The sequence below is a fragment of the Labrus mixtus genome, chromosome 17 (assembly GCF_963584025.1).
Source record: "Labrus mixtus chromosome 17, fLabMix1.1, whole genome shotgun sequence".
Classification (NCBI taxonomy): domain Eukaryota; kingdom Metazoa; phylum Chordata; class Actinopteri; order Labriformes; family Labridae; genus Labrus; species Labrus mixtus.
The window spans coordinates 7,241,519-7,264,478 of record NC_083628.1 but is presented as its reverse complement, the minus strand read 5'-3'; the positions used below and the strand labels follow the sequence as shown (position 1 = coordinate 7,264,478).

General features: G+C 42.5%; 1 protein-coding gene across 3 annotated transcripts in view; it reads left to right on the top strand.

Moving 5' to 3' along the window:
• The window catches only part of ctif (CBP80/20-dependent translation initiation factor), a 49,918-nt gene extending 36,479 nt beyond the window's left edge, over positions 1–13,439 (top strand). For all 3 annotated transcript variants that reach the window (XM_061062154.1, XM_061062155.1, XM_061062153.1), the window contains 4 exons: positions 45–341; positions 3,846–4,001; positions 9,471–9,524; positions 10,487–13,439. In XM_061062154.1, coding sequence (XP_060918137.1) covers positions 45–341; positions 3,846–4,001; positions 9,471–9,524; positions 10,487–10,720 — 741 coding nt within the window. In that variant the 3' untranslated portion in view covers positions 10,721–13,439. The remainder of the gene's footprint in view (positions 1–44; positions 342–3,845; positions 4,002–9,470; positions 9,525–10,486) is intronic.
• Positions 13,440–22,960: the final 9,521 nt, after the last annotated feature.

The following is a 22,960-nucleotide window of genomic DNA, read 5'->3' as shown; positions in this document are numbered from 1 at the left end:
AACACTACTCATTCGTATCTCCTTTCACCCACCTCCCTTCTCAGGAGGAGTCACGTGTGGAGGCAGGCTCCGGTTCGCAGAGCATGGACCGGCTTGTGGAGCTCCTCAACAGCATGAGAAGCAACAGCAGCGGGGTGGAGCAGCAGCTGGCCTCCTTCATGGAGGAGGCGCAGTGCTCCGCCCGATCGGAGGAAACTCTGGCTCAGGTGGTCAGCACCATCTACTCCAAAGCCGTGTCAGATCGGAGCTTTGCCGCCACAGCCGCCAAGCTCTGCGACAAGATGGCGCTGTTCATGGTGGAGGGGACCAAGTTCAGGTCGCTGCTCCTCAACATGCTGCAGGTAAGAGAGCTGTGGGGTCAGAAATGTGGAGAAGTCTATGCTGATATAAGCTTATCTTATCTCTTTTTCTTCAGTCTGTTCTTCAGTTTTTAAATAACTCACACTCAGTATAACAATCCATCTACTCTCATGTATCTGCTTCACACTGTTTTAATATCAACTCTCTCCTCCCTCTTGACCTGATTTGATGAATTAATACTGTTCGTGCCAAGCTAGTGCAGCAAGGACATGCCAAAAAATATGTTTTCGAAATCATGTAGTCATTTGGTAACAGAGTTAAAACAGTGTTGTGAGGAATCTTTTTCCAGTCAGTTGCTCACAAACCAAAATCAACCACACAAAACTTTACTCTTAAGTTGTGGCATAGGAATCTTGTGTGGTAGGAAGCTGTTATATATCCTAGTGTTTTTTTCCAAGTTGCCAGTCTTTCAACCACTTCCTAGGTAACATAAATGTTACAAGGTGCTACAATGGGGTAGACATAAATTAATTTTAACATTCTGTCACCACACTGAGGAACAGTGTTGTTGGCTTGGAAGTGGTAGAATGAACATTAGTTGTTGTATTACAGTAGCTTATGTCTGATATGAAGTATGACATGAGGTCCCTCCAGTTGTCCATAATCAGTTGTTTTTCAATCAGGATGGATTGAATTATAATGGAACCACAAAGGAATGACATGGTTTGGTCAGAATACCAACTTTATTAAGGCTGAAAGCTGGAGCACTGCTGTTCAAAATGGCCTCAGGGCAGCTCTGGTTCAATGGCACAGCGGGTCGTCCCTCATTCCAAAGGTTGGTTGGTGGTTTGATCCCCAGCTCCTGCAGTATACATGTCTAAGTATCCTTGGGCAAGATAAAGAACCAGATGGGTGTGTGAATTAGGGGTAGAGAGTAAACCAGTTTCAATACAGTCACCAGTATAACATTCTGCCACAACATGGATCTTATTTTAATATCATCATTACCGCTTTAACACACACATTTGTTTGCAGTGCACACACAAGACAGCAATGAACATTCAGTTCGTATCACCCACTTCTAGTTTGAATGTGAATGAATGTGTGTCCTGATGGGCAGCTGCTACGCGTGTGTGTGATAAAGGGTGAATGCAACATTTTGTGTAAATGTGCTTTGAGTTGTCAGAAGCCTAGAAGCGCACTCCATTTAAAATGTACCCCTTAAATAACGGGATACAAACTAGTTTAAAAGCAATACAAGGTCGAGCAGCAGTTAGCCACATAACTGTTATGTCGCTGAAGTCAAGAAAAAAATAATTAAAATTGTGTGCACACTGATATTGAATCGCTGAAATCGTTTTTGAAGTTAAAAGTTGAGACTTGCCATTGTTCCAACATTGAAATGTGAGAGTTTGCTTCTTTCTCCGTTTATAGAGATTAAAACTAATTATCTTTGTATTCAGACTGACAAAATTAATCTATTTAATGGCGTACACCTCCCATTGTGGGGATCATTTTTGTCCTTTCAATGACATCTTCTTGTCTGAATAATCAATTAATGAACCAAAAGAAGAGGCCATAGAGCGGTAACGACCCTGAGTCCTTTTTTCACATTTGAATTGAATAACCTTTCATTCTTTCCCAAAAGTCTATTCGCTTAACGTTTTTTATTTTTTCCCCTTCCCTCTCACGGCTTCATAACACAGCAGACATGTTTGAACAGAATCCTCTCTGGTGTTTAATACATTCAACATTAGTTTGAGGAGAAAGCACTCTCAGGTGGAGGCCAACTGTGCGTGTGTGTGAAATGTCAGTGGGCAAAGTAGCTAATCCAAAGACCCAGGGGAAAGAGAGAGAGCTGCCCCCCTGATTCACCCTCCATCCCATCACTTAACAGCACTGTTCCAGTCTTGCGCCCTCATGGAAACATCCTCCCAGCAGTTGTATATTTCACTCCCTTTCTCCCCTCCTCCCTGTTCCTCATGAGCTCTCTATTACTGCGCTACCCCCCCCCCCCCCCCCCCCATATTTGATCGCCTCCCCTCACCCAGAACGACACGGGCCACTGCCTCACTACCTCTCCCTGCGTGCTCGCCCCCTCTCGCTCTCTTTTCTTACCACACTCTGTCGTGAAAGTCAGACAACCTCGCTAGAGCCGCAGACTGTCCTGAAGAAAGCAAACAAGACTTGCACGCCGTCTTCAGATGGCTTTCAAGGTTTAAACGTTAACCCGGCTGCTACAAGGCTGCATCTCCGTCTTTTCACTCCTACTTCTGCTTCCTTCTCCTACTGGTTCTCTTTTTAAACTACACTCCCACTCTTTTCTTTCTCTCTCTTCCTTTCACATTTGTTTTTTCTTTGATAAACCTCCTTCTTTAGGTTGTTGATTTTCATCCCTTACCCACCTTTATCCTTTTATCCCCCGTTAAAACGTTTTCTTTATCTCTCCCCACCTTGCAACATCTGTGTGGTCCCTCCTCTTCGCTTTAATTCCCACTTTCCCAGCCAGCATGGACCCCCTCCTCGTCTTTGACATTTTGGCTCTTTCGCTTTATAACATTTTTAAATGTCACAAATGTTCTCATGAAGGCTGTCATTAACGGCGTTGCTCCCAGACCCCTGGATCTCAATGTGGGTGCAATTAGTGTGTGGCTGTGTTTCTTTGTAAAGAAAAGGGAAAATATATATATATATTTTTTTGCTTTGATTAAACAAAGTCAGTCTGCTACCTGTGCTGTTAATTCATCATAGAATAAAAACAATGTGGCCTTGCTTTAAACACCTTCCTCATCATCTTTACTTACATGAGCTCGTCCTTTCTATTGCTAAGCGTCAGTCACTGCTCGCTTGTTTAGGTGTTAAATACAGGCAATGGCCTTGGAGGTGTTTGTTTTTGACTGCATGAGGTTTATTGTGGGATCCATTCAAAGCTGCATATTCTCTGTATGTCTGTGTACAGAGAGGCCTTCAGTGTGGTTGTACCAGTCTGTGAGAATGTATTCTGCTTGTGTTTCTAGTGCACTTCAGTCCCCTGTAACAGGCAGGAAAAACCAGAAGCAGAGTGTTGTTGCGCCTGTTAATAAAGTTTCAGTTTAACTTACCGTATGACATCTTTACAAGTGCGCATTAAGCATTAACCCATATTAACCCCAGCTCTTTTTTTAACAGCCCTGACACAGTTCACTACTCTTCACTTTCAAACCACATTAACATATTCTCATCTACTTCTGGCAGATAAAAAAAAAAATCCATGAATTTGTTTAATGTGTTTTTCAGCTGCTTTTTTTTTTTTTTTTTAGCTTGAAGCACTTTAAGTCGAAAGGTTAATACATGTGCCAACTGCAAAAAAAATCCCACCAGAGAGATAGCAAAGATGTTAATGGCGATTACAAGCACTGCTGATGAATTTATGAGACACTTTAATATTCTCTTACCAACGCCTACCTGCAATGTGTATTAAAAGCTGCATAGACTTGAATTTTATTGTATTTTCCAGGGTGTTTTTATTTATTTTTTCAGTGTGTTTTTTTCCTTCCATCCTACAGAAGGACTTCTCCCATCGAGAGGAGCTCCAGCAGTCAGACGTGGAGAGGTGGTTGGGTTTCATCACCTTCTTGTGTGAGGTGTTTGGGACCATGAGGAGCAGCTCCGGGGAGCCATTTAGAGTGCTGGTGTGTCCCATCTACACCTGCCTACGAGAGGTCCGTATTCAGATCTACACCTTTTTTCTCTATTTATCAATAACAAATCGATGAACCAAATACGGGAGAAAAACACCTCCAGCTGCGTCTGCATATCGTGTCACCTCAGATTGGTTGGTGCACCAAGCCGGTGTTTCCTGTTTTAGTCAGACCTCGTCTAGACTTCAGACACCGCAGCCGGGTTTGGTTAGTGGCGCAACCAGTCAGGACGCCATCAGTTCCAGTTAAACATGTGACCCGGGGTTCAGTTCACATCAGCTGGTTATGCTTCTCTTACATGCGCACACTCGGTCACCATGGAAACCATATAGGGTAGCCACAGCAGACGCACAGCTATACAGAAGTGGTAAACGACAGCTGGGATATCGAAAGGGGAAGCGAGCAAGATGGGGGGAGAAGAGAAGAGGTGAGGAGGAAGCAGAGGAGACTGTGGTCGGGTTGACAGTTACTGCAGAGGAAGTTTAGTCGTGACGGGACAGGTAGAAGAGAAAGACAGCGGTGAGAGAGCCGACAGAATCTTGAGTTTAAATAGTTTAGATTGAGAGGTAGAAGTGAAATAATTGCAGGGTTGCTGCACATGCCAAGTACATTTACAGCTTTGTTCACAACTCGGCAGGTCTGGCACTCACCACACACCCTGCATCTCACTAACAAGCACAACAATCATCACACAACTAATGCCATCCACACCCTGTCTGAGTGTGTGCCCAGGGCATTATCTCAGCTTGTTAGACAGTTCTGCAACATGGCAGAGGGTGTGTACGTAAAGCATCAGGAATACACACAAACACACCTCCATGTTCCGGTGTCAGCGGGGTCAAAGTTAGCTTAATGATGCACGAGATAGAAACACACCTATTTGTGTTGCTCTGTCCGTGTGAATATGTGTGTTTGTATTTGAGGATGTGACTCGAGCCTTTTTTTCCACCCAGAGCCATTGTCCCTGATTTTGATCCATCTGTTGTTTAGTCTATCCTGCTGTAACATGTATTTGTTGGATCCCAGCTTCAAGCTATGTGCGATAACATGCGCACGCCACTGTGTTTGCATATGAAAGCATTTGTGCCTACTGTGTGGGTGTGTGTGTGTGTGAGTGTGGCAGATCTTTTCACAGCGGCTCTCCTCTGTAGTTTCAGCCAGCAGAACATGATTAGGTAACAACTGAGGTGTGTTACAAAGTGTGTACATGACAGCTGTACATATAGACGGAGCAAGCTAATGAGAGGTGACGTCATCCATTCATGACTCAAGCAGCCCAACCATGTTCTTAAAAAAGCCACAGTCCACCAGTTAAGTTAGATAATCCCTGACTAAACACACACTGAAGCACACCTTGAAATACATTACCCCACGTTGGTACATGCCAACTCTCCAGAAACATTCATCTACATGGGGGAGGCACCTTGGCGCAGCCAACCATCTGTAGCATTTTCATTCTTTTGAAGCTGATTTGTTTCAATTTGATAAATTGGTCATCAGACTCACCGCCATCTTCACTCTCTGACTTTTACTTTTCTTTGCTAGTAGAGGTCGGACAAAATGTATCACAATCCTGACTCGTTTGATACAATTATGGAAACCCTGGTGCAAAATGTCTGCAATTTTATTTACAAAAAAATGCAAGGTAATAAGTCAACGAAGAATTTGACTGCAGGATAAAAGAACAAGAAGAAGACAGCGAGGCAAAGCCATACAGCAGTAAAGGAAGTTAAAGAATCAGAAGTGGTGAAGCTGACAACAAATGTATATGATTAAATACATGAATCCTGCACTTTACCTTGTTATGTGCATCATTATATTCTTTAGTCAAGATATCAGGATTCATTATTATATGATCATCTTGCAATATGAAGGTTATCTCAGAAAGATGATATTATTTTTATCACGGGCCATGGATTGTGATTTGTTTTGTATCTTGAGTTTCTCTGCCGTTCCTCCATTAACCATCTACCTGTAGTTTCTTATGGCAACATTTTCTCCTGAAAACAAAAACTATATGATCGGTGAGACTGAACCGAAAACAATCAAGGAGCGGGCAAAACAGCTGAACAATGAGTTTATACTACATTATCACAGTGAAGATACATTGTTATTTAAAATGGAAATATTCCAACAGCTTTAAATACTCGACATAGCTTCAGTGAATCAGATGTCCCTCAGCCATGTATAGAATGAAGCACACTTCACATAACAATCTTAACTTATTGGGCTTTTTTACATTTCATCATGTTACCGTGGTTACATAGGTTGTTACGAAACATTGTGGTGAGAGTGTAATTTTAGATATCTGCATGAGACACACAACACGTGCATTCGACTATTTGAATACACCCTCTCTGGAATATTAGACATTCATATTTACTCAGATTGACCCAGCCTTTAATGAGCTGCACAGAAAAGAAGAAAAAAACAAAACAGAAACTGTGTTTTTAAATGTAACCTTTTAAAAAAAAAAAAGACACAGAGATAGAAGAGGAGAAAAATATTCTTTCACAGCTTAATATTCGTTGAAAACCAGAGAGCAAGGAGCAACACTCGATCAGATATACCATCTTTTATTGAAACAAACAACGTGCAGGAGCCCCAAAGAGAACTTCATCAGGATGTTGGTTTGCAGACTGTGAGCACATCTACTGTCTGCTGGTGACCTAGGAGCTATTCATACTCTGCCTTAGTATTCCTCTCTGAAAGTCAATCATAGACAAAGATTCAGAACATACAGCCTATAACGACAAATATGTTCATTTTACTTTACACAATATGTAAATGCATAAAAATTGTAATTTTGTTTAGTTTATAAACCTCTTTATGAAGCAGTTATTAAAGTACAGCACTGATGCATTAGAAACAGGAAAATATTCTGTAATGTAACCAGGGGAATTGCCAGTCTTGACGCTAACCCTGCTCTTGCTAACAGTTAGAAACCACATTTAAAGATGAAGTCAATGTCATTGTAAATGAAACCTCTGCGTGTCATTAGTATCCGTTATGAGACATGTTTCCTCTCAGCACTCTTTTTGTAGCCAGCACTATGATGTAAGGTTTAAATATATACAAATGTATACAGTATGTGCTTGAGTAATAGAGTCAGACTGAAAGAGTGATGAAACCTCAGCACGACATTTAAATGAATAATAATGTTTTTGCAGCTGACTGCATTGAGTCACTCAAGGTGTTGTTGTCATGTCGGATGTACTTCTTCTATTTGTGCGCTGAAAGAGGATCACAGCTGTCCTAGTTTCGGTTGCTTTTTTTATGTTTCCGATCAAATGCCTTATAAGTGAAATTACAGTAAATGGAAATCATGCAGAATCCCCGGGTTTCTGCACGGTGCACTTTGTTTCTTGATGATGTAACAAACCAGAGATGTGGCAGCTTTCAGCTTCAGAAGAGAGACAGAAACAGTTTTTCTCCCCATCTTGTGATGGTGTAGGAGCGACAGAGCTGATAGTCGGACTGATGATGAGTATAGATAAGATCATTTTAAATGTATTGGGTAAGAAAACTGCACCCCGGACTCCCTAGAGAACTCATTATGAGGAAGTCCCACTTGTCACACAGCTCTTCTGCTCTGGGAACGACGAGACTCGAGTTCCCACATCAAACAGCCTCGCTGTCACCACACCCATCTAAGCTTAGTGAGGAGCTGACGTCTGCATGATAGAAGGAATACCATTAAGCTTACAGCGTGGAAATTACAGGACAGCTGGTACTCGATGTGGATAGTAGCATAGGATGTGGTGATCTTTGTTTCCTTTTTTTCAGTTATGAAGATGCAGATGTTCTTTACAAGAGGATGTGTGCACATTAGTTTGTCTCAATACAGTCACACTCTGAATCATACAAACTCACCATTATTCAGATTGATCCTGTTGTAAACTTGTAGAACTGTTTTTTGGGTGACGTGTATGTATCAGGAACAGTTGTGAACCCCAAAACAACACACCAAAAAGTCTACATGATGTTTGATAGTTATTAGGACTAACTCCTAAAAGTTCTCATTTTGAATCATTGGTAGACAATCAGGAGTCCACTTACTCTGTCAGCCCTAAATGTTTACTCATTATGAAGAAGTTTACAGAGCATGACCATCCTCTGGATTTGTGTCTCAATAAACACAATGCAAGGCAAAATAGAATATGTACCTTAAAGAAGCTACAGTATGATTACCTGGAAGGTCTGTGATGTTGTCATGCACCTCTTAAAATGGCATAATGATCACTCAGTTGATGAAGTGTGCGATCACTGTTAAATAGCTTTAAGTGGCACAGGAGGTCCATCCATCTGTTGATAGCGCAGCAGCAGGTGCAGCAGTTATTTGTGCTCAATCACTGCTCCTGTACGCCAGTAAAGAACAAGGACCACGGCCTGGCTCATGTGAGCACATGACGGGACGTATGCCAATGACACAATGCACTGTGAACCCAAAATGTCCCTACACAACTGATTTAAAAGAAGCAGGCAGGTCTTCTAGCTCCGCCTTGTCATGCTAAATTACTCTTCTTCTTGTGTTTTGTTGCGTCTGCTTCCTTTTCTGTGCTTGTTGTTTAATAGTAGTTGGCAAACAGTTACGAGCATTACAGTCCACCTGCATTGGGGAATGGATACTGCCATGAGTGATTGCCTTTTTACTGTATAACTGCATGCACCAAACTGTGACGCCCGTTGTGGTTGAGGAAGAATACAAACATCGTTACACCCCTAGTGTTTACCCTGCACTTTTCACTTATTTCACTCATTTGTGTGTCAGGTCTACACTTTCAAGATGTTTTTCCTTCCTCCATGTTACTTTATTTCCCTCCTTTAATCAAAGCAGCACTTTAGACACGTCCTTGTTGGAACTAAAACAGCCTTGTAGCTGGAAAACCAAATTCCTCTCTGCTCTAATCTTGCACTAGATATTTACACTCTAGCATGGGAGGCTGTGTGCCGCTCTGCCTCCCTTGTGGCTGCCCTCCCTGCATTGTTTGAAAGTACCAGTTGTATGCCCATCTGTGCATGGGGCCACTGTTAGGGGAGGAAAAGCCAGATAGCATGTTTACCAGCTCCACGGTTTGTTTTTGGCCTCCACTGTGTGTGTACAGTATTTGTGTGTGTGTATTCTGGGATATACTGTGTGCACAAAGCGAGCCTTGATGTGTGATGGTAAGCTCGCTTGCCAGGATGAAAGCCTGCTGTGTAGACTTCCAAGATTTAAAATGTTTACGTAGAAAATATTTACAATTGGGATTAGGTCTTTCCCTTTTCTTCTTCTCTTGTGAACTGATTAACACACACAAACACGCGCATTTGCTTAATCCCCCCACGCATGTGGCCTATATCCAAATAAACAAACACTAATGTATCTGCTCGTCTTGAACGGTGCTGGACTTCTTTATGCTGCTATGTTTTGATTTGTCTTTACCTTGGTTTATTTGTAGCTTTTTAAATCACTTGTATGTTGAAACCATGTATGTCCTTGTCTTTTAGCTGTTGGACTCCATAGATGTTAAAGAAGATGCAGTCCTCTGCTGTTCAATGGAGGTATGACACACACACACACACACACACACACACACACACACACACACACACACACACACACACACACACACACACACACACACACACACACACACTCACTAAGTTTCTCTTGGCCTTTGATTGAAAAAAATATGCAGATTCGAACTAAATCCAGTACAGTAAAAAATGTAAAGAATGTACAGTATGTAAGGTGACTAATCCTAAAAACAGAACTACTGAAACCATAGCCTGCATAACACATGGAAGAAGTTTCACTGACATGTTTATTTCTGCTGTAAAAATGGGCATTTTAATATGGTAACTAATGGAAATTCATTGGCTTTCTTTGTAGCTGGCCTCAAGTGGTCAATTGTGGAACTGCAGTTATTTTTCAACAGAGGATGCTGCTGGACTGAAACCCATAAAGCCCATGTTTTCTTTTAACATAGGAGTCTCCAGCATGCGCTCTACTCTTACAATCTCAAACATGTCTTTGATATCCCTAAACTATGTTTGATGAATATCAATAATAAAGAAGTGCAGTTAAATTAAAGAAGAATTATAGATTCAGGTAAAGCCTGAACTTTAAATGTATTTATGTAATTTATGTAGCAGTTGTGGTACAGAAGAAAGAAAGACAGAAAGAATAAAGAATAAAAAAAGTTGTTCACACAGGTCCCTGTTCAAGAAGATGAAGCTAACCCTCATACATGAAATGAAAATAAGAGAACACAAAGAGCAAAGACAGATGAGCGCTGTTTGCCAAAAAGTTCCATGATACTCACAAACTGTGCACACTTTCCAGCAGGCTCATATTCATACAGTACACACAGCTCCATGGCCAGGGGGTGTGTGAACCTCTGCTGTCTGTTTCCACGGTAACAAGGTGCCAGACACTGTGTTTTTCTCTTCGTAAGGAGGACACACATACACACTTTCTCTGACCTCCTACCTCCTTCTATCCCACCTTTCCTCTCTTCCAGCTGCAGAGCATGGGCCGTCTCCTGGAGGAGCAGCTCCCGGAGATGATGATCGAGCTCCTGGCAGCCGTCAGGGACAAGATGCTCTGTCCGGCCGAGTCCCAGCTGACCCGCTCGCTGCTCATGGAGGTCATCGAGCTGCACGCACACCGCTGGAGCCCGCTGGAGGCTCTGACCACACAATACTACAACCGAACCATCCAAAAGCTTACCACAACCACCTCAACCACTGCCTAGGTGCCAGCCCACTCAGGAGGAGAAGAGACAAGACCCCCCCAATGACGTCCTGATGAAACATTTTCTACATGAACTAATCATGGATTTACCAAAACAGACACCTAAATAGAATCAAGCTTTATATGGCTGTTCAAGTCAATGAACAATTATGGTTATTTCTCAAATATGGGTGACCACTGCCGTAAACAAAACAAACACTACCCTTTAAAGCGGGAGTCCTGAGCTTTTAAGACAACACTAGGTGTGGTGTTCAAATAGAACAAATTATTTTTGACACCCAGTCGAGTAATGTATGAAGGGCCAGTAGGGGCGTGCTTGGCCACACAGAGTCCTGGAGCTCGTCTGGCAGAGGGATAAAGGAGCGGAGAGGGGTCACCCAGTGGGGAGGGGGAGAGGTGGATGGGGGAGCAGCTCGCCCGCAGGGAATACAGAGATCCCTACCTAAAGATGAATGGAGGATGGAGAGAGGGAGGGAAGGAGGGTCAGGGTAGTCCGTGTCAGTCTGTTCATTGTGCTCATTTGCCCCGCCGACCTTCCCCCTTCCCCCGATCTCTCTCTTCTCCCCCCTCCTCTGTCTCTCCATCAGCCCCTGGGGTCTGTGTGGCTGATAAAAGAGAGGAGGAGGAGGCAGGGAGCAGACATGGAGCTGTCTGTCTGGGCTGTCTGCCCCGCCGGGCCAGGGGACCAGGTCAAAGGGCCTCACTAGTGGAGCTCCCACAGCGCTCCTCCCTGCCTTTGTCTCCCCCAAAACTCCCCCACCACCAACATCCCCCCCCTCCCTCAGTATGAAGCCTTTTTATGGGGATGAGACAGTGGGCCTGCTGGGCCAGGCTGGGCCTAGGATAAGGATCAGGCTGGCAGATGGCTGCTTGAGCCCATGTGAGACGACACACCCCCTCTGGCACCCCAAGTCCCCGAGCTCTGCCTGGTGTCATCCACAGGGGGGGGGGGGGTCTGTTTAAAAGCATTAAAACAGACACTGCTGATAATTCTTTTGTTTTTGTCCTACAGGGGAATGTCTCTTCTCCTCTGATAAGCCGTGCATGTCCACGCTCTGTTAACCACATTGTTGATATTACATTATTTTTTTAATCATTACGTGTTTTAATTGTTGTTTTATTTTGAAGTCTTGTTTTTATGATGAGTTGTATGTATGAGGTGTTAGCAGTAGGCCTTATTGCACAGGTGTGATTTGTTTTGCACTGTTTGGAGGTAAATTTGCTTTACAATTGAAAAACTAAAAGAGAGCAAACGTTTGAATTTTAATCAGTGCTCGTGGATGAACCTAGAACATCTCAGTAGTGAGTGAGATTTGCTGAGCATACTGAGGGATTATAGGATGTTATAATGGACTGTGGCCTTGTTGATTATACATTTTTATAGGAGCTCTCTTGTTTCAGTAGAGGGCATGCTGAGGACTTAACACTTGGACTTATTTCCATCTTTCTGTTGCTGAAGAAAAAAAGAAGAAACACATCCGAAGAGCAAAAACATTGATGTGACGACAAAAAGAAGAGCATGGCACACGGAGACACCAATAACGTTCTCCTACTCAAGCCATTCTTTGCAGTGGACATTTTGCAAGTGTTTAATATTGACCGTACTTGATCTTGCTTTTGTTTTTGTTTTTGTTTTTTTTGAGGAAAGCAACTATTAACTTGTGTATTTGAAGAAGACAATGACGAAAAAGAAGAAATCTTATTGTACGACCTCATTAGCTAGTCATATGTGGGACCGTACTCCAGCTTAAGTGTGAACTATGATATTGACGTACCAAGCCAATCATGCACCATTTGTAAATGGGCTCTATATATTAATCTGCATTCAGTATATTTACAAGTATTTAAAAACATTGGAATAGAGGGTGGATAGTGCAACAGAGATGTTCCACATAGGAAGGGGTCAGCCTGCTCATGCATTTGAATCAGGAAGTAGCTCATTGATTGGGATTAGTCATACATGCACATACGCACATGCTATGTTCCCCCACTGAATCTCAGTGGGCAGTTTTAAGTGTTTTTATATTTTTTTCTCTGTCTTGCATCAAGAATTACGATCCTGTGTGGTAGAAACACACCCCAAATAGTAGTTAAAGCTCAAACATGTCTCTGGAGGTGCAGCCTAATCGTCTCTGTGTGTGTATGTGTGTGTGTGTATGTGTGTGTGTGTGTCTGCTTACAAAGTGATATGTTTTTATGTTTTTTTGTCTTTATTTTATTTCTAGGTTCTATTTAAATTATATTTTGCTCATTTATATCATATATGTAAATATACATATATGATTTTGAGTGTGGTGGGTTTTTCAGACTTCTGAAACATTTGGGATACCTAGCTTGCTGGCAAGTGTGTAAGTGTGGTATTACCGTGTTTTAGTTTATGAAGAGAAAATAAAAACCCACCCATGAGTTTCCATTATGCAAAGAGCGACTCGCTCTCACAGCAGATGGGGGCAGGTGGAGATCCGTCTCCACCAACCCCCCCCCCACCCCACCCCTCCCCGTCTGTGCCCCGCGTGCCCTTAGACCCCTGTGCTCGGGTCACATGACTCACTCGACGATTGAATGAGACGCACCTTCATTTGCATATTCTCATAAATATTGAAAAAAAAATAAACTAGCTCCGGTGAGCGCACAGACTGTAGTTTGGTTTTAGTGGGTCGTCTGTGAGCGCTTGTTTGTTTTGTTTTTCTAAGCAACTGAAAAATAAACTAACAAGAAAAGGGAACAATGCTCTGTGTTTTTTTTTTCTCTATATATATGGTATAGATATTTAGACATCACAAAGGGCACACAATGGTACCTCGGCCATTAGCATTAAGACTGCGTAACTAATCCTGGCACCCCAGTAGGTCATTATGCGAACAATTCATACATGTGCACACTGGAAGTGCTCATCTACATGTCTTCGCCTTTACATGGTCACACATTAAACACACCACGCTTCAGAATTTAAACAACTCTTTGTGTTTGCGTGTGTGTTGCAGCTTGTCCTTGGGTCTATGGTTTGCCTTTGGTTAGCCCTGACACACGCCTGGGGCTCCCCGATTGTGAGCGTCCCGACGGGGGCTCTTAGTGTTGGGGTTGCCTCCCAACTGAGGACGCCATCACTACAACCTATAGGACGTCCTTCAGCACTCGCATCAGTCAACGTAATCCCCCGAGTTAGAATATTTAAATTCATTTAACATTATGAAACCCACTTTAAGTGCACTATAAACACCATGAGAAGCTCTTTTTGAAGAGATGGCTTCATGAATGATGATTTCTGTCTATTCAGAATCACAAAACATCTACTAGAAGCCTTTCTTTTTTATCTCAGGAACAATAGACACGATTATACAGGAATAGACCAATTCAGCAGCAAAAAGGAGGAGATTATTTCAGCAGCTGGAGTGGAAGATGAGGGGAAGAAAGAAGTAAGTGGGAAGAAATGGCGACAGACAAAGCGGAAAAAAAAGCTGTAGGAGGAGACGTATGGATATGTATATATATATAGAAATGGCTGGAACGCAGGGCAGTATAGGGGAGCCTATGGAGGAAGAAAATGCAAATGTTGGAGAGGAAAGAGAGCCGGTCCTGGCTGGCAATTAGCATCACGGTTAATTTAGCTCTGTGCAGTGAAAACAGGCGGTTGAACAGGCGTGTCAGCCCTCAGGGAGGATGTCTCAGTGGCTGGCTTAAACTGGCGAGGTTCAGTAGCTGTGTGTCTGATTTATAATCTGAACACATTACACCAAGAGGGTGTCATTTGTTTGAAAAATAAGTGACACAATGAGGGGAAGATTAAAAGATGTGTGGATGAAAGGAAAGTTGATGGCCTGTGTGGAGCGATGACGTTAATGTTTTATGTTTCAAATCTAAATCATTGGCGCTGAAATAAGTTGATTGAAAGAAAATGAATCAGACAATTTTTACCAACTGTTTTCCCCTCCAAAAAAAGCAGAATATTCAGCCTCTTAAATTTGTGTGAATTTGTAATTGGATGATTCCTGGCAAAATGAATCAGTAAACCTTTTTGTAATGGAAGAAGACGAAGACATGCTTTGTTAATCCTTGAGGGGAGGACATTCAGCCAGGAGTACACACACATGCACAAACAGGAACCTACGGGCACTAACGGAGAGATGTGAGAGTGAAGAGGGCTGCACACGACAGAGCGCCTGAGCAGTTTTTTAGCGTTCAGTGCCTTGCGCAAAGGCACATTGGCAGAGCTCTGGAGGTGAGCTGGCCTTCTATTTCTACCCAAGACCAACTATTTTTAACGAAGCAGCTATTCATTTCTAGTAATTGTTTTACAATATTCTGATGCTTCCCGGGCTAAATGATTGATTCCACAATGAAATAGTTCGCAAATAACCAATAATTTATTTTCTTGGTTTTAGCTCTACTGTGTACCACGGGATCATATCTGCTTCATGGAGCCAGATCATGACTTGAGCTTCCCCTGCTTTCTCCGCTGGCACTGATAAATGAATGGATTTGTGTGTGTGTGTGTGTGTGTGTGTGCCGGCTGACTCACACCATTGCCGTCCATTGTTGGAGCCAGACAATAAGGCTGCATCTCAGCTGGCCTCGATGACGAACCAAAGCCGGGGATGGAAGCCGCTCACGTTAAGATGACTGCTCACACACACTCCTACAAACTTTAAAAAACCCACAAACATCAAGTTTCAGCTCTCTGATGGCTCACACAGTGCGAATTTGATTTTTATTTGATTTTTTTTTTTGTTGCTACTGCCCTCTCGTCTGCACAGTGTGTGTGTCTCTGTGTTTGATCAGCGCACAAACAATCTAGAGGAGAGTGCTGCAGAATCTCTTCTGTTAAGGGCCGAGGGGTACAAGAGGGCAGATATTGTGCAAAACAAAGTGGAGTTAAAACACACACAAGCCTCCCCAGATGTTTTCCTGCAGTACGCTCTGCTGTGGGAGAAATCAATAACTGTGGGCTACCGAGTGGTTTTAGCTCACTCTCTTGACCTCTCCATCTCAGCAGCAGCTACTGCGCCGGAGTTGATTCTACTGCCCAAAAAACAGACTCCATCTCCACTGTATTTGGTCCAGACATTTCATTTGGACATCATGTACTCAATCTGCAGTCTGATGTGGAGCTCATGGCTACCTTTATTTATTAAAGGACTTGTAATAGTACATTCAGTTCCAGCATTTCTTTATGAATGCCTCCTATTAAAAATTGTTCCCATTTCTATAACTTTTCATTTCGCCTTCACCCTTATGTTTGACCTTTTTCTGTAAAAGTCATTTATACCAACTCAACCTGTGTCTCATCTTAAGAATTAGATTAAAAAGGATAGAATGACATTTTTTGTTTTTGTATGTGTCCAGTTTATTACCCTAATGTAACAAACTGTGTCTAATAACTCTGATGTCAATAAGTTTAACATGTCTTGATAAGCATAATCCTAAAGATATTTCTGCTAGGATACAGAATTCAACACATACATACACACGCATACTTTCCTAAAATAATTGGATTTCCAGGAAAAGTAAAACTCACGTGGAGCGGAAACTGGAAAGCTGTAGTCCTACTTCCTGAACTGGCAGAAGAGGAAGTGATGTCATGACCTGTCCACTTCCTGAATTAACTGTTTTCAGTGGTCGTTTTGGAAGAAAACCTGCTGGCACAGTAAATTAACCAAATGATTGGTTTCTGTGGCTGTAAGTGGATTTCATGAACAAGAAGTCAATCAACAGAATCAGATACTGTGGATGTATTTAACCTCAAAAGAACAGAAGAGAACATTTTGCAAAAAAAAACCTTGAATCTTAAAAACACATCGACTCACTCAAGTTTCAGTGTGAACTGAAAAAAATGTTTTTGTAAGGTTCAAAAACATTATACCAGCAAAAAAAGTTACAATAACCAAATGGTGGTGCACCTTCAACTCTGCAAAAAGTGAATTTATGCATCTCACTGAGCCTTAAAATGATTTAGTCTTTAAAACAGCAGAAATCATCACCCTGTGCACTGAGATTATTTTGACATCTTTCTAAAACACATCATCTTAACCAAGAAACAAGTGTGATTTCTCTTGATTCAAGTGAATCAATCTGTCTTATCGTTCCTTTAAAATAATAATACAAGGTTTATTTTGGGGCTTTTGACGCCTTTATTTAGACAAAGGACAGCGGATAGAGTCAGAAATCAGGTAGAGAGAGAGAGTGGGGAATGACATGCGAGAAAAGAGCCACAGGTCAGATTTGAAACCGGGCCATCTGCTTGGAGGACTACAGCCTCCATACATGGGATGCCCGCACTGACCACTATAGGCGCCCTAATCTGTTTTATCTTGTCTCAAGCCTTACTCACAGTTACAAAATCCTGAAAAACTCCAGATTTTTTTTTTAAGGTAAGCTGCATGTGTGAACACAAAAAGCTGAGTTTTTCACTCTGACTTTATCTGAAGATTCTCCTGCCAGCCCTCTGGCTATTTTTCAGCATGACGTCCGTGTGAGCTGATGTGAGAACGCAGCAGGATGTAATCTGGAGAATTCACCTCGAGCCAGTGGGAGGGGGTGCTGATGTTTATTCCCTGCGATTGGTGCACGACCACGGACTGAATGCAAGCGACTGTTTCAAACTCCATGCACGTACGTTGACTGCTGCATTACGTTTTCTGCTCACCAGTATGTTCTACTCCACTTTTTATTGATATTGTGATTCTGTTGAACTACACAGAGCACTGACATGAAGGCAAATCTGACCTTGAGAGTCTCGTGTTAGGTGCATGTGTGAACAACCAATCAGGAGGACTTTAGTCTGTCTGAAATTCATGTGCGTAAAAACAGCTTCTTTTAAAGATACAAAAAGTTTAAAAGTTCTGTGACTAAAGTAATTAATGAGCTCTTGAGCCCAAACACTGCATTGGTTTCACAAACGTGCATGACACACGTTCATGCGTGCCAGTGACAGGTCTTAAACCAAACGTGCTTTTAGGTGAGGAAACATGACGTCTTTGTTGTTCAGGAGCGTGTGTGCCCTCACCGTGGCCTGGCTGACGAGTGTGCTGCAGTCGGCCATTCTCACTTTGTTGCTGCCAGCAGAAACATACACGCTGCCAATGTACGTACACAGAGCTTCATACGGGCGGAGGAAGAGGAGGGCGAGGGTTAGTGTGAGGGGGGAAATAAAGATGAAGGAAGTGTTGGGAGAAAATAAACCGAGAGAATTTTTTAGGTTTTCTTTGTTCTTTTATCTCTTTTAAAAGGTTCATCTGAGCTGAATGCTGTACTTGATGAGGAAGGGCGAGTGTGTTTGTGCTTTTGCGTGTGTGCGCGGGCGGGCGGGCGGGCGGGCATGTGTGCGTGTCATTTCCTAGCCTAACCAGACCAGCCACCCAGAAGTGTGTCTTCCTTTGTAGCTGACAAGTTGGCTTGAGCAAAGCTTCCGCTGTGAGCTGATCAGTCAAGCAGAAATCAACATACAAACACACACACATGCACACACACAGACACGTGCACGCCATAATTAGAGGCAGTAGAGGCACACGGGTAGGACTCACTGGAGCAGAAGTGAACACACTTACTGTACACACACACACACACACACACACACACACACACACACACACACACACACACACACACACACACACACACACACACACACACACACACACACACACACACACACACACACACACACACACACACACACACACACACACACACACACACACACACACTGCAGCCGTCGGAGGCCGATGGAAGTGTCCGCAGACGAGCGGTGGGAAGTAACACCTGATGTCTTTGTTGCCAGACTCCCGCCTAGCAACGTGTCATTGTGGCAACCTGCTGCGACGAGCACGACCCTGTTGCTAAGCAACTTGAACTTCTGTGCCAGATAGTTGTAAAGTTGTGTGTCAGGGGAGAAAGAAGTGTGTTGGGACTGTTATAAAATAATCAAATCAGGAAACAGTAGATGAAGGTCTGCAGACAATTATCAGAGAAAGACATAAAACAACACGCTGATATTTCAACCTGACTCGTCTGTCCTTCTGCTCCTGCAGACCCGCTGCCCTGCGTTCCAGGAGACATTTGATTTGTGAGGCGGCATGCTGTGCGAGCCGTGTTCGCAGTATACCGTGTGTGTGTGCTAACACACACATAAAAGAGCTCAGCACACAGCTGGGGGATCATATGGACTCTTGTACAACACGCTGCTTTGTGTGTGGACATGCAGACTCTCCCTCTGCCACTGATGGTACTGATTACTCACATTCCTTACAGTATATACATACAGACTCAATACACTTCTACAAAACCTGCTTCTTCAAACCCTTTCATGTTCATGCTGCGTAAAATGTTTCTGCATCTACGTATCCCCAGTTTGTACCATTTCAGAGTGGCAGCAGTAAAACTCACATCGCATTTCTTATGCATCACAACTTATTGTCCACAGTAACAAACGACAACAAAAAAAGATCTCAAATGTAATTCACACAACCGACAGACAGTCACACACAACTTCTGCCGGACCCTTTCATTTTCAAGATTTTAAATTCTAAATATCAAACATGTTTGAAATAAATAGGGGCGTCCCAGACGATCGCCGGGCAGATCGGGGACACAGAAAAAGGACACAGAAATCTTCTAATACATACCGTGACGCTTTGTGTTGACCATAGACTGTAAATATTGGGGTTTGACTGTTGGAGGGCGAAATGCATGCTGGGATGTCCCCACTCTGAATTTCAGCGACCAATGCATCCTTGGAAAAAGGGGAGTGCTGAGAACGCGTCCGGAAATTTTAACCGTTGTCGAAATGCAAACTAGTGTTTTGGGACAGTAACTCGACCGCTAAAGATGAAGTTTCACGGGTAAGCAAGAACACAAGAACAGACGAGAACGCATATTGAGAAACGGCCCTCGAGTCCAAGGCTTCCCATGGCAACAAGCTGAGCACCTCCATACTGTAACCCCTGGTGTTGTTGGAAAACAGCTCTGCGACCCACTTTTGGGTCCCAACCCACCACTTGAGAACCACCGTACTAGGAGCTAGGGGTAAGATTTAAGTCATAACTTGTGCTGTTGGAACTATCTCAGCGGGTGTAACACCTTAAATGTTTTTAGAACTCTCCTGAATTAGAAATTACGTCCAAACTCGGCTGCGCTGGAACTTGCACATAGCTGGTGCGAGCCAGCGAGGGTAAAATGTTATTGAATTGAAATGACTGAATTCATATTTAATTTACTACATTAACTGTAATGTAAGGAAAATAAATGGAGTTGTATCTTAGAGGCTTAAATATGCAAGTTTTGGGTATTTTTGCTAAATAATAAGAAATAAATTGATGATCAAAAAAGTTGCTGATTAATTTTCTATAGATCACTTTTTAACTAATCATTACAGCCGAAATGTGTTTTTAATAACTCACCCACACAGATGTAAAGACGTCAGCTTTCTTCTGATTCAAAGTCATTTATAATATTTCCTGATCTGAGTCGAGTTCACAACTTAAAACAACTTTGTTCAATGCAACCCAGAAGCACTCACCTCACACAGCCCACGTCGATGAGTATGTCCAAAAAGCCTTCTTCAAACCCCCAAAGAGGACAATAAGCCACTTTCTTTTTGAGAGGCTGGATCACAACTTTAGTCGGTTAATTCAAACAGGAGATACGTTCAATCTGCCCGACATGACGGACTCAGACACCACACAAAGACTAAATGAGCTGCACGAGTCTTAGAGTTTTTTAGTCAAGGCACTTCTTAATATTTGAGTTTCTGCTTATATACATAAAAAAACTCAATAACACCTTTTTCATGATATATGGCCTTGTGAATGATGTTTGGTTTCACTGACAAAGCTAAGTGTCAATTTAAACACTGTATACATTTGGATGTGCTGTATGCCTGAAGCTGTAAGGATCGTTTCTGATATACTCTGACACATCCGGTGTGTGTCTGCTGTACCTGTGAGAGTGAAGACAGGCACTGACATTTCAGGCGCTATAACAAGCTGTAAAAAAAAAAATAAAAATAAAAAATCAGTACAACCTGACATTCCTAATATTGGCACAGAATGATTCAGAAAGTTAGTCGGCGGCAACGCTCCACCGCTAAATATAACTGTTACTGTCCAAACTCTATTAGAATTGGCATTGTGTGAATACTTGTGATGTGTGAGTCAGGGTGATTTTGACTGAGTGAGTGTCATTCGCCCACAGGTTCCGGGCATCACTGTAGTCTCACTGTCTAAATAATGCTGCGTTACAATACTACACAACCCACCATGAGTGAGGATGTAGTCACATGTATTTGTGCCGTCCTCACAAGGAAAAAGAAACAACTTCTGTGTAGGATTATTAGATTGTTAACCCTTGATATCATATATTCTAAAAGACTTGGTCAAATTTCACAGGTAGCTGAAGTTAAAAGACATTTTTTTTTATATAAGCCACTGGTTGTACAAAGTAAAGGCTTAAGCAGAAAGTCAACTATATGACCTCATAACTTGTCATACACCTGCCCAAAAATGCAGGTGCAGGTAAGGCCGGTAATACAGAGTCTGACTTGAGTCCCATTCTGACCCGATTTTAGAGTCACATGACTGATATCGAAGTTTGGCTGCACTTCAGCGATGCCATGCGTTTGGATTTGTTGAACCGTGTATAGGGGAGCAATCTCGACATTAAAGGTAGCCTACCTTCATCCTATGTCTTCTTCAAAGGAAAAGTCAACCTGAATGCCCCCCCCCCCCCCTTGTATTTCCTTGATAATGTTTTCATATCTTACAGAGGCAATAACAACGTACAAAATCACTACATGTACTAACACGGTATATTTAGAGTAGTTGTGGAATACTGTAGCTAACCACTAACGTGCTAGCTTGAGAGGAAAACTGTAAATGTTAGTCACAATTAAGCTAGCTTTGTCATTTAGCAAGCTAGTTAGCCTCAGTGCTAACTGGACATTTTGGTTCCTTCAAAGTGGGGTTTGCCTTCGTTCCAAGAAGGGTTTATTTTACAGCCCAAACTTAGTTCCAACATGAGCGGAAATGTTCTCAAATTGTGATGTGTGTGTTTCTGTTGACTGGCTGGGTTGTTTCTTCTTAACCATTTAAACACCAAGACTAACAATCGCCCAATTTCCTATGTAACATGTTGTTACCACACGCTTCAGAGTTCAATCTAAAGATCAGCAGCATACATTTAAATTTGTTCAAGAGTTTGAGACATGCACCAATTGACTTACTGATGACCGGAGTCGTCGACCCGGTCGTCAGGGATCAGTGACCAGCCAGTCCTCACATATACTGTATCGCCATTTCTGTGCCGATTCAAGATTTACTCACACAAGCTGCAAGTTTCATATGCACAGGGACACCAACACCTACGCAAAAGCCACACTCACAAGTTAACATGTAGGCAGTGAGGAGGTGAGGTGTCCATGAGCTGAGGCGAAAAAGCATCCACCTACAGGAGGATAAACAAAGACCTTTTCTCAGCACTCCGATTGCCACAAAGTAATGGCCTGCCCGTAGCTGATCTGTGCATCTTCACTGTCCATTATGTATGATCTGTGCACTCCCGCTGTCTCTCTTTCACTCCCATGGAAGGTTGAACTTAAGTGCAACACGACTAAAAAGCTACATTTGTTGTTTTTCAAGAAACTCTTTTTCTTCTATGTTCTGTAAGATTGACTTTTTACAGTTAACTTTATATTCGTTCACAGTAATTCCTCTAAATGTTAGTTTTATTTTAGAGCTTAACTTCACAGTTTAACAGTGGGTTTTTACCCAACTTTTAAAAAGCACATCTTGTTGTATTTCAAACAGAGATGAGAAAAGTTTTCCTGCTGAGTTGCAACCAAAATCATAAAACAGATATAGATTTAGCCCTAGCTATAAAATGGAGTGGAAACATGTGTTGTACTCCTCTATCTTCTCATTCCAGCTCCAGCATGGAGGAGGCTGCCGACTATGACAGCATGCAGGGCAGAAAACTGCACAGGTAGCTAGTCCATCACAGCAGTAATGCAGATAAAAAAAAAAACATTCAATCACAGCCACTTTCACCTCCATCTGGAAAGCAGAGTTCCAAATTCTGCTTGATTTGGATGTTTGGACTGAGCTCCTCTGCTCAGACTCACTGCCTGAGCTACCTACTCTACTTTTTCTTTCAACATTTGATTGTTTTATACCATCAGCCTGGGACTTTATAAACCATTTTAATACTATCTAACAATACAGAGAGTGTTAATGAAAGTGCCGTGGCTCAA